Source organism: Pyrenophora tritici-repentis, chromosome 4 (genome assembly GCF_003171515.1).
Source record: "Pyrenophora tritici-repentis strain M4 chromosome 4, whole genome shotgun sequence".
Lineage (NCBI taxonomy): Eukaryota > Fungi > Ascomycota > Dothideomycetes > Pleosporales > Pleosporaceae > Pyrenophora > Pyrenophora tritici-repentis.
In genome coordinates this window covers 1,451,799-1,463,837 of record NC_089393.1, presented here as the reverse complement: position 1 = coordinate 1,463,837, position 12,039 = coordinate 1,451,799, and the positions used below count along the sequence as shown (strand labels likewise).

General features: G+C 51.6%; 4 protein-coding genes across 4 annotated transcripts; 3 read left to right on the top strand and 1 right to left on the bottom strand.

The window, feature by feature from the left end:
- Positions 1 to 999: 999 nt before the first annotated feature.
- PtrM4_093340 (putative ER to Golgi vesicle transport protein, putative intracellular protein transport protein) lies at positions 1,000 to 4,812 on the bottom strand (the record flags this gene model as incomplete). The annotated part of the gene is made up of 1 exon (XM_001934256.2): positions 1,000 to 4,812. One exon carries the CDS (start codon positions 4,810 to 4,812, stop codon positions 1,000 to 1,002), a length of 3,813 nt encoding a protein of 1,270 aa, XP_001934291.2.
- Positions 4,813 to 6,115: 1,303 nt separating this feature from the next.
- On the top strand, positions 6,116 to 7,651 carry PtrM4_093330 (TIP49, DNA helicase TIP49, TBP-interacting protein; the record flags this gene model as incomplete). Its single annotated transcript, XM_001934257.2, has 3 exons — positions 6,116 to 6,124; positions 6,199 to 7,506; positions 7,559 to 7,651. 3 exons carry the CDS (start codon positions 6,116 to 6,118, stop codon positions 7,649 to 7,651), a joined length of 1,410 nt encoding a protein of 469 aa, XP_001934292.1.
- A 1,211-nt stretch (positions 7,652 to 8,862) lies between these two features.
- On the top strand, positions 8,863 to 9,968 carry PtrM4_093320 (LicD domain containing protein; the record flags this gene model as incomplete). The annotated part of the gene is made up of 4 exons (XM_001934258.1): positions 8,863 to 9,053; positions 9,131 to 9,308; positions 9,358 to 9,788; positions 9,839 to 9,968. The coding sequence occupies 4 exons, from the start codon at positions 8,863 to 8,865 to the stop codon at positions 9,966 to 9,968; spliced, it is 930 nt and encodes a 309-aa protein (XP_001934293.1).
- A 1,008-nt stretch (positions 9,969 to 10,976) lies between these two features.
- PtrM4_093310 (uncharacterized protein) lies at positions 10,977 to 11,501 on the top strand (the record flags this gene model as incomplete). The annotated part of the gene is made up of 1 exon (XM_066107039.1): positions 10,977 to 11,501. The coding sequence occupies one exon, from the start codon at positions 10,977 to 10,979 to the stop codon at positions 11,499 to 11,501; it is 525 nt and encodes a 174-aa protein (XP_065962707.1).
- Positions 11,502 to 12,039: the final 538 nt, after the last annotated feature.

The following is a 12,039-nucleotide window of genomic DNA, read 5'->3' as shown; positions in this document are numbered from 1 at the left end:
TGTTGTGGATGGGGAGGGGTTTGAGGAAGAGGGAGGGTTTGAGAGAGAAGTAGAGGAGGGCAGGGAAGGTGTAATGAGCACCAGGGAAAAGTATGTCCAAGGTGTGTGTCGGAATGTGGTTTGCTGAAGTATATGGGATTCCTTTTGCGTCGTACTGGTGGTAATGGTGTTACGTTTGCGCTTTTTGGTGGGTTGGAGTGGTGCTGCGGTGTCTGCGTGTACGTCTGCGTGTGAGGGAGCGGTAGTCGTGGTTGCGTGAGGTGCAGGTGTTTGTTGTGTGGCTACTGGGGCCATTGCGAGGGACGTCTACGTGGAGTATGCGACGACGGCTTTGGGGCTGGAGTTTGTTGGCGTGTGTTGGCGGTGCGACAAGCTGTGAGGTTTTGGCGGGACGCGCAGCGGCCGCCCAAAAGTTTTGACGGGGTTAACTAACGCGGTGGGCTTAGATCCGACGGGCGATGCCGCGCGCCTGCAGGTTGAAAAGAATGCCACCATTTGATCAAGGGATGTTTGTTGCAAGGGATAGGCTAGCATAAAAGAAGAACAAAACCACACATACTTATAAGGGTACGGCACACAGGTTTTTCATCTAATACAATTTGCATATACATTGTGCCAACTGCGCCAAAGTACATACATGCTTCCACCCAGTACTTTGTTATCACTCCACCACGCCTTCCACCCGAAAACATGCCCGGCATGACCCAGGACTTTGTCTATACACCCGGCGACACCAAATTGCCCAGTAAAGGGACTTTGATACCAAATTGCCCACATCAAATCGGTCTTACAAACACAGTGGGTTGAGGCATGGAAAGGCTGAAAGCCGAAAAGCAGATCCCTTTCCAGTCGCCTCATCGCAAACACAAAGAAACAGCCGTTAAGCCGGGGTATCGTATGCTGCACTAAAATCCGAATGGGACCGCCGTAAACGCCAATCAATGACTTTTAGGGCGGAAAGTAACACAATATAGGGAACAAGGGTGACGTTTGCCCAAGTTAGGCCAAGCTGGGCTTCCTGCTGCCTGTGCCGTTGGGTTTGGCGTCTGGCAAGAGATTTGCAAGATAGTACGCCCAGTTGAACTCCAATGGTGCCACGCCTGTATTTTGGTTGAGGCTCTCAAAGAGCTGTTGGAGCTGCACAACGACCACGTACAGGCTTCCAAGCGAGCCTAAGAAGGCCCTGTTTGGTTCGACAAGAGTGGTCATGGCATCGAGCTCGGTTTGAAGGGTAGCGAGTGACTCCCGAACGCGGGTCACATTTTGATTTGCGTCGTCTTTGGCATCATTGATCAATTTTCGCAAATCGTCCTCGGCTCTCTCACGTTTGCTTTGGTCTCTCTGCAAGTTCGCACCCACCTGCTTCTTCTCGGTGGCGATTTTGGTCAACAAATCCTTCCTAAGGATTTCAATCTTTGCCAGCAACTCGTTCTTGTTTCCCTCGGCGGTTGTGAGCGACTCCTCCTTGCTGGCGTTGATCGTCGTGAGCAACGCCTTCACTCGATCATCAAGTGTTGCGAGCAGCTTCGTTCTGACGTCCTCAGATCTGGTGATCGCATCCTTCTTCTCGTTGTCGACTTTTGTCACCAGGTCGTCAATCTTTGACATCAGGACCTTCTTCTGGACGCCAATCTTCGCCACCAGATCGGTGTTGACTTTCTCAGGCAACTCCGTTCCGGTATCGTCGATTTTCGCAAGTGATTCTTTCTTGTCGGCTCCGATCGTGGTGAGTAGCTCTTCCTTGACAGCGTCGAGGTTTGCGTGCATCTCGTTTGCTTCGTCAAATAACCTTGTCCTCAACGTTTCAATTTTCTTCTCGGAATCTCTCTGTGAGTCATCGATCTTGTCGTTGAGTTTTGACTGATACTTCTCCAACTCTTGAATCCTGCTATCGGACACCGTACGTGCGCCTTCAAACCTGTTGAGTTTGGATTGAAATTCTGCTATCTTGCCGTCGGTTGTACGCAGCTCTGCAGCCTGACTGTCGTTACGCTTACGTAGCTCTTCGACATTGCCTTGCGAGCTTACACAGATATCCTGGATCTTGTCATCGGAGCTCTTACGCAACTCTTGCATTCCGGCAGTGAGCTCGCTCTTCACTTGTTGGAGTCGTTTCTGCAGCGTAGTCGTGAGATCGTTCAGTGCTTCAGGCTTAACAAGTGACGCAGTGCTGGAGGTGAGAACACGAATCGAACTCTGCAAGCCCTCAATACGGCTCTCAAGATTGGCGAGCATTTTGCCTTGTTCGTCCATTCGCCCCAGACCTTCTTCGGCCTTGCAAAAAGCACTCTGTGCGTTGTTGTAGGCTACGTCAATCTTGGCCAACATATCAGACGGTTGACGGGGAGACTCTACAAGCTCCCGTAATTGCGACGAGTTGCTGGCGATCTGCTGGAGTTGTGGCATATCCTTGGCGAGTTGCTGGAGTTGTGTGGCATTCCGACACAACCCTTGAATGTCGCTCGCGCTAGCCTGAACCCAGGCAATCTGGCCATGGGAATGCTTCAGTTGCTCGATATCCTGGAGCATCTGCGATATTCTTCGTGACATATTCAACAGGTCTGATGTATCTGGGTATGTCTGTACGAACCATCTCGTTATGCGTTTGTAAAGCTCGTCAGTGGTGATATTGTCATAACGAGTCTCCAGGTTGTGGAACGCGAAGTTGAGGGCAGTAATGTGGGAATCATGTGTCGTGCCGTCCACCTTTGTCTCCAATGCTGACTCCAAAGCACTCAAATTCCTCTTCAAGGCGCTCGTCTCTGTAATGATGGAATTGAGCTGCGCTTGCTGAGCGTGGCCAAAGGTAGTCTGTTGAGGTTGCGCTTGCAACGACAGCATTTCCTGTCTCATGCTAACCATGTTTTGATGGTACTGCTCTAACCTGCCATCCAAGGTGCTGATTAGGTCTTCGACTTTTGTTTTGAAAGGATCGAACTGTTTCTTGAACAGATCCGGGACAATGTTCCCCACCGATTCGATCTTGGTGCCTTGTGTGTTGATAGCCATCAGAGCATTGTTGACCTCATCGTCAATCCTTTCCATCTCATTAAGGAGACCGTTCAGACTTGCGTTGAATTGATCGAGGGCGCCTGGTGAGGCATTTGTTGCAGCCCCATCAGGTATAGATGACGGGCCGGAAATCTGTGGTTGGATTATGGTTGGTCTGGTACTCTGAGCTTGTTGTAGTGCTTGGATGCTGTCTGTGAACCGAGCGTCCAGCGCAGTAATGCTCGAGCGAAGAGATTCGTGCTCAGCAACCTGTTGCTCCAGCTTGCTCAGCCCTTCCAAGGTTGCTTCAGCCTTCTCCAGTCGTCCATTGATAGCTGTTACGTCTGCTGCGAAGCCTTTGACCTTATCAAAAGCTTGTCGAAGATTGTCCAGGTCTGTCTCGAGTTGAGTTATCCGTTGGTTTGGATTGCTTGATGAAGTTTCGGCCATGGAGTTGTCGTTCGAGCTGGGTGAAGAGGGTACCTGGATGCGCGTTCCAACCTTGTTGAATTTAGATTTCCGGGCGATCTTTTCCACAGCATCATCCTTGTTCTCCAATTCATCCACACGGCTAGTCAACTTCTTGACAGAATCGAATATACTGGTGTCATTCAACAAGTGATCCACGTTACGGGTCAGCTTCTTGATAGCATCTTCTGTCGTTGCCCGGAACTCATTGTCTTTTTTCGAGAGGCTCTTCAAGACGTTGTCGTAAATGTCGTCGTAGAGTTTCTCCATGAGCTTGTCCTGAAGATACTTCTTGAGATACTCGTAAAGATTGTCATGGAGTTCCTTACGAAGGTTCTTGCAATACTTGTTAAGATGCTCGAGACCATCATCAGTTCGTGCCTTGAAATGGTCGTAGCGGTCATTGAGCTTTTCAATCTTGGCAAATGTCTTGTCGTTGTTTGAAACGGCGTCGAGAAGTCTGTTCTGCAAGTCTTCGAAACGTGCGGTGATGTTTTGCCTTTCAGTTGTTTCCTTGAACGTCTGGAAAGTACCAACCTGCGTCCGGACCTCAGAGAGAGACTGCTGAGTATCGTTCATAACCTGCTTTAGCTCTTCCTCGACTGCCTTGCAATCTCTTTGAAAGATTTTCCTAGCTTCGTCTGTCTTCGTCATAACCTCTTGCAAAACCAGTTCTTTGATGTGTTGCTCACTAGCGGGCTTTGGTAGAGCGTTTATTGAGCTCTCGAGTTTGGTGATCTGAATCGTCTGCGCATTTATCTTGCGCTCTAAGAAGGTGGTCAAGTCCTTCTTTACTTTGTTCATGGCAGTCTGATCCTTATTACCGCCTCCTTGTAGGGAAGGATTAGCAAGTTGATCGACCTTGTCAGATAGAGGCTTCAATTGCTCGGTCTGCTTCTCTAGATCTGATATCCTGGAACCAAGCGAACTTTTAAAGTCATCAATCTTGTCCAGCACAGGCTTCACTTGTTGCTCAAGATTTGACAGGTTAGCAATAGAGTTCAACGACGGCTTCAGCTCCTCAATCCCGGTGCGCAGACTGGGAAGTTCAGTACCCAATGAGAACGCCTCGATTGAATTCATGCGATTCTTTAGAGTCTGAACTTCTGTGGAAACATCTGCTTGTGTATCATGTTGCTGAACCGAGGCCTCTATCTTCTTCAGTCTGTTGATCAGCCCCTCTCGCTCCTTCTTAAGATGGCCGATTTCGAGCTGATGGACTTTGAGTTGAAGTTCAATTGACTTCGGAGTAGACGCAGCTGGCGCAGGTGAATCCTCTTGCGTCGCAACGGCAGCACTAGCATGAGAAGCAATGTCTTTCTTTCTGGCTTTGAGTCGCCGTAATGCCTGCATAGTGATGGGGCCAGTGGCTTCATCTTGATGCTGCCTCGCCACCGCTAACGGTAGCATAGAAGGAACAAGGAGAGCTGCTTGTCCAGTTGGCGTGGACGCACCACTACCAATGCTACTGGGAGACCTGTTGCGGACATTGTTAATAAAAGACTGATTATCTCGGCCCTGCTCCTGCCGGAGACTTCTTTCCACAGCCGAATTTGGTCTGTGATGGTCAGGACTTAGTCTTGAACCTGTACGCGCTTTTGGCGGAAGTCCGGCAAGAGAGCTCTTTCTTGAAGATGGAGGGCTCAGAAAGGCGGGAGCATTTGTATTGGCGTACTATATTATGTCAGCACTGAAGGTGGCGGGTGGGAAACTTAGCTGACCCTATCTTGTCGTGCCGGCCGCGGCTCAGGCGGACGACTTCTCTTGTCGGGGGGACTATCGCCGCGAGAGCGGGAGTCCAGAGGTCGCTTGCTACGCAAGCTCATTGAGTCGCTATTTGCAGGCGAGTGAGTAAATGGGGATGGCGTATTAAGCAGACTTGCTCATGGTATTAGTAGATGCATTGTCTTGAGGCCCGCGGCGTATGCGGTGAAAGTGCGCTAAAGCGAGCTACGTAGCTACAGACATGTCATGTGCACATCCGAGCTTTGGTTTGCGGCCGTGTAGCAGGGATAAGGAAAAGAAGAGAAAGGTAGCGACGCGAATACACAACGACAAAATAAAAACGACAAGCGTGCGACAAAGTTTCAAAGTGAGAGTGAATGGTAGCCGATGACGTACCTGGCTGTGGAGATGAGGCGATTCCCGCTTACGCTTGCGTTATCCCTGCTAGCATTCGTCGATGTCTTGGGGACGAGAGGCGTAGCAGGAATACCAGATGCTCATACGACGTGCCAGATGGCGGGTGGAGGAATGAGCGTGGGAGCCGCTACTGCACTCAATCAAAGCGAGATTAGAGGCAGAAGCAGCAAAGACAGGGAGGCAAAACGAGAAAGGAGAGTAGGACAGAGAAAAGAGTGGGAGTTTAAGTAGTTAGAAGTAGAAGGAAAGGCCAATGGGTTTGGCTACTGGGGGTCCAGACACGGGCATGGAAACGATAGGTTGGATGGAGGGGGAGGGGCGTCGCGTCGCGTCTGTCGTCCAACTAAATAGCAAACGAGGCAGCAAAAGACGTGTCTGGCCCGTGCACGCTATGCCGGCCGCTCACGTCTCGTCTGCGCGTTCGCGAAATGTTGCTGTCCGCCGTACGAAGCTCGGAAAAGAGCAGAGAGCAAGATATTCCGCCCACGCACAAGACAGATACTGACCGACGGCCATGGCTATGGTATGTAGTGCTGCTTACAGGAGAGACAGAAGAAATATGTTCAAATAAGCAGTCACCTGACTGACCGTCCACAGCCCATCACCACCATCGCGGAGAGCAAGGAGCTCCGGGGGCTCAACCTCATCGCCGCGCATTCGCACATTCGCGGTCTTGGTGTCGATGATGACACGCTCGAGCCCAAGGTGTCGTCACAGGGTCTGGTTGGGCAGGAGAAGGCGCGCAAGGCAGCGGCCGTGATACTGAAGATGGCGCGCGATGGCAAGATTGCCGGTCGCGCTGTCCTCATTGCAGGCCCTCCTAGCACCGGCAAGACGGCAATTGCGATGGGAATGGCACAGTCGCTGGGCCCCGATGTGCCCTTTACTATGCTTGCCTCCTCCGAGATCTTCTCCCTCGAGATGTCCAAGACAGAGGCGCTCACCCAGGCCTTCCGAAAGTCCATCGGCGTGCGCATAACAGAAGAGAGCGAGGTCATCGAGGGCGAGGTGGTGGAGATACAGATCGACCGCAGCGTCACGGGCAGCAACAAGCAGGGCAAGCTCACCATCAAGACGACCGACATGGAGACAGTCTACGACATGGGCACCAAGATGATTGACGGAATGACAAAGGAAAAGGTCATGGCCGGCGACATCATCTCCATCGACAAAGCTTCAGGCAAGATCACAAAGCTCGGTCGCTCCTACACGCGTTCTAGGGACTATGATGCAATGGGCATCGACACCAAGTTTGTCCAGTGCCCCGAGGGCGAGCTGCAACAGCGGCGCGAGGTGGTGCACACAGTCAGCTTGCACGAGATTGATGTCATCAATTCGCGCACCCAGGGCTTCCTCGCCCTCTTCTCCGGCGACACGGGCGAGATTCGCAGCGAGGTGCGGGACCAGATTAACACAAAGGTCGCCGAGTGGAAGGAGGAGGGCAAGGCCACCATTGTGCCGGGCGTGCTCTTCATCGACGAGGTCCACATGCTCGACATTGAGTGCTTCTCGTTTGTCAACCGCGCCCTCGAGGACGAGCTGGCTCCGATTGTCATCATGGCGAGCAACAGGGGCAACACACAGATCCGTGGGACAGACTACAGATCACCGCACGGGTTGCCGCTCGACTTTTTGGACCGTGTCGTTATCGTCAACACTCACCCATACAATTCCGACGAAATGCAGCAGATTCTCTCGATAAGAGCACAGGAGGAGGAGGTCGACGTCTCTCCCGACGCCTTGGCTCTGCTCACAAAGATTGGCCAGGAAACAGGACTGCGATATGCCAGCAACCTCATCACGACGTCGGACCTGATACGCAAGAAGAGGAACGGCCCCGAAGTCACCATTGAAGATGTACAGCGAAGCTTTGCGCTCTTCTACGACCCTACAAGAAGCGTCAAGGTATGTTTGCACACTTGTCTCATACTACCAGCCTTTACTAACCTGCTTCCAGTTCGTCTCAGACTCAGAGAAGCGTCTCATCGGCGATGCAGGCGACGTTTCCTTTGCCATTACCAACGGCGCCGATGCGATGGACGTGTCATAGCGCGTGTATACTCTGTTCTGTTTCTTGGCGTACAACAGGTCTTGGATGGGTTCAGCGATTGATAACGGGTGTAGCTGTAGACGTGACAAAAGTCCGGGTATGTAATACTAAGCAACTTGAAGTGGTTACTGTACGTTTCACCCGTGATGTGTTCCCGGACTGAACGCTTCCAGGACTTCCTGAGCACAATTACACCAACGTCCGAAACTGTGGAAAGCGTTAATTTGCGTCTGACAGGGTGACACATGTGACGGGTCAGCCTGCAGCGTGCCCTTCCCTTGCTCCCAGGACTAGTGCAGTGCTGTTTACCAGGCATCGGGTAAGATGGTAGATTGGAGGAAACGAGGCCATTGGTTTGGTTCTGTGGACGGTCGGATATAGCCATGCGTAGTACCGGTGTTGCGGGATTACATACGCATGAAAGCGCCTAAACCAGACTAACCCCTTATAAGTCAAAGATGAGCTTTCGGCGTCTAAGCTCCAAAGAGCATGGCTAAGGGGGAAAAGAATTATCACGCTTCCTCATACACCAAAATCACGATCTGCAAATGCAGTAATGGCCGCGTATACCTTTGCACGCCATCAGTACTTTCGCATCGATCTGAGTCTGGGCGCCAACCCTCGCAGCTCCGACTAGCCGATGACAAGAGCTTGTCAATGCTTAGCCACGCAATGGCCGCGTGTTACTGGATAGTTCTTACCAGTCAAGCTTTTACAACCCTGAAGCCATGCTCCATGGCGTTCCAGCCTTGCCGTTTGGCCGGGGAATCATGGTTTCTCACTGAAAGCAGCACCGGTGGGTAAGGTGTCGCGTGCGTGTCATGAACAGCCTTCTCCTTACACAGATGCACCAAGCTTTGTCCTGTTGGGGGGACTAAGCGCCTTCTATTACTTCTTATCCTACCTGGACATCCCTCAAAGTCTTCGCGTCCAACTCCGGTGACTCCTGACATTCCGACATTCTGACTGTCTGACGTTATCGGCTCCTTCCTCCGCCCCACTTTGTGTCGATCGCAACGATTGAACTCACGCGAGCAGTTTCCCCTTTGCGCTGCGCAACTCATCCACTACTTTTACATCCCGCACTCGTTTATGAGTTTTGGAACCGTATAGTACTTGCGGAGCCGGCAGTTCATCCTTGGCACTTTACAGGCCGAACATCCTGGTGACGACATACCCACAAGGCTGAGAGAGGAATTCTGACGTTCATTATGCGGTTACCGACATACGCAGCTATTCTCGCAACATCATCACTCCTTACTTCTTCGCTTGCTACACCCACACCCTCTCACCAGGGGTCAATTGCGAGCTTGACAGGAGATCGGAATGTGGGGTATAAAAGCTGGAAGCAGAAGCAGAAGGCAAAGGATCCTCCCAGCACGAAGTACTTCCACGAGCCCGGGTAAGTTATCAATCATCCCTGCCATTTCCACGCCCGTGGTAACGCACATTGTATGGCGCTCTCTAACACTCCTCAAGAGGCACAGTCACGCTCGGCCACTATGATGCGCGGTACTTCAAGGAAGTTGTTTCAGACGATGAGCGGATCGATACGCAAAAACACATGATCCGCGCCTATTTGGCCTTTTTCCGCGAGAATGACTTGGATACCTGGATAGCGCACGGCACACTACTCGGATGGTGGTGGAATGGAAGGGTAATGGGAATCTGAATGAACTGGAGACCAACTGCTAACGCGCATCCAGCGTCTACCATGGGATACTGATCTCGACACACAAGTCTCCGACAAGACATTACAGCTACTCGGCTCTGTACACAACCAAACAAGATACCAATATATATCGCACGACGGAACAACGCAACGAGAGTATCTCCTAGACGTGAACCCGTGGATCTGGGAGCGTGAGCGCGGCGACGGCGCAAACATCATCGACGCGCGATGGATTGACACACGCAACGGTCTTTTCATAGATATAACGGGCCTGAGCGAGATATATCCCGTCGAGCATCCTGGGTGGTGGAGTTGCAAGAACTACCATATATACTTGACTGAAGAATTGTATCCGATGCGAGAGACTATGTTCGAGGGCGTCCCGGCAAAGGTGCCATACAACTACGACAAGATACTCGTAGATGAGTACAAGGAAGATGCGCTCACCGTCACGGAGTTTGAAGGGTACATTGTTTGATCTTCCGAAAAACAGTGGAGGCTAACATGCTAAACAGACATCGATGGGATGCCCAGCTGAAACAATGGGTGAAGACGCAACACACGCTCGACAAGGAAGAAGAGGAGCGTAAAAAACAAAAGGAATTAGCGAGACTCGAGGCAGAGGAGAGGGCGAAGCTGGATTAGTTGGCTAGTTGGCCGTAACGACTTGTTTCGAGTAGTAGTGTGTGTGGCTGTGTTGATATCTTAGGTAGAGCGGGTATGGCATGGTTTTGGAGTATATTTTGGTACTTTGATACCCTTTGAGGCAAACGTTTCAGTAGCGAATAGTATACCTACACTAGTCGGTCCTTTGCGTCGTTGTCGTAATGCGGGGGTCCCGATGTCCCGATGCGCTTCCAACATGCGCTATATTAGGTCCATGGGCAGAAAGGCCGGGGCGGTGTTGGTCTGGCGGATGATGGTGCTGGTCGCGTCTCTCGCTGGGTCGGGGTTTTTTGATGACAAATGTCCGATGGCATCATGCGTGGAAGCCTGGGAGAACGTCACGGAAACCACAAAAGGCTGTGGCTTAGTTGCAAGCTGCGAAGCGTTATGTCTTGATCACTACTAACCTCGAGTCACTAAATCAGAAAATAAAAATATCCAGCAGATCCCACAACTCTATCGCGACATCCATCGATCACCATGGCAGAAGCCGACGCCTCCTCTGCGCTCAACGCCAGCTCTGGCGACAGCATCGAAATCACATTCACCCACCACTCCAAACCCATCGCAATGTCCTTTCCCCAAGATGCCACAATCGCCGACCTCTCCGAGCGCGTATCAACCACCCTTTCCATTCCACCCTCCCACCAAAAGTTCCTCATAGCCGGTAAACTCGGCCTGCAAAAACCCCCATTCAAAGACCCAACCCTAGCCCTGACCTCTTTTGCCACCAAGAAAATAACACTCATGGGCAGCACACAAGAAGCTGTCGCCTCTCTCAACTCCAGCATAGCCGCGGCCACCACTCCCCGCCGCCCCGGCCCCATCAAGCCCGCCACGCCCGCCCGATCCCGCGACTCCAAGCGCCTCCAAGAAGAAGCACAGTACACATTCCACACACTTCGCCCTCTGCCCTACCTCCCGCACCCCGAGCGCTCCCTTGCCTTTCTCGAGCGCCTGCGCTCCGACGCGGGGATAAAAGCCGCAATGCGCACGCACAAATTCAGCGTCCCGTTGCTCACAGAGATGGATCCAGCTATGCACACCACACAAGATTCGCGTACGCTCGGCCTCAACCGTAACAAGGGCGAAGTGATTGAACTCAGGTTACGAACGGATGCGTACGATGGGTACCGTGACTATAAAACTATTCGCAAGACGCTGTGTCATGAGCTCGCGCATTGTGTATGGGGTCCGCATGATAGGAACTTTTGGGACTTGTGTGGGAAGATTGAGAAGGAGGTATTGAGGGATGATTGGAGGGGCGGTGGGAGGAGAGTTGGTGAGGAGGAAGTTTATGATCCTGGGGAGGATGGGGATGTGTGTGATCATGGGGGTTGGACGGGGGGTGAGTTTACGCTTGGGAGTGCGGCGGTGGGAGGAGGTAATGGGGTAAGTAGTACTACTGGAGGTGTGGGTGATGGGGGTTTGAGTCGGAGAGAGGTGCTTGCAAGGGCTGCAGAGGAGAGGATGAAGAGGACGAAGAAGGCGGAGGAAGAGACTGGAGAGTAATATCTCGTTGATTTGGCGCGTATACCCTTTGAGTCTGTTGTGCCCAATGACAGAAGAATGTAATAACTGGTCTAGTTTCATCTCTAATAGTTTCAATTCGAACCAAGATCTTCAAAGATATCCAATCCCTGAGCCAATTGCACAACTTTATGCGAAAACAAACCCTCAGTCCGCAAAACGTCGTCTCGCGGACTCGGAATCTGCGGAAAGAGCCTCACCCCCTCTTTTCCCCTCAGAGTCTTAGCGTAATGCATAGCCGATCTTACTCCGCTTGTCTGCTGCACCACTACATCTCTCGTCTTTTGTCCTTCTTCTGTATAATCTTCTCTCTGTCTTCCTTTTCACATCTTCACGAGTATCCGAGCCTTTGCATCTATCTGCGCATCACAATCCCAAGCGCTTATTCTTTTCTAGCCACACATCGTTTATTCCACATACAGAACACCCCTCACATAGCCTCGCGGTATGCAAGTATAAAAGAGAAGGAATGGAGTTCTTCACCCCCCTCCTCATTGTCATAGCATCTGCCTGGTGTGTA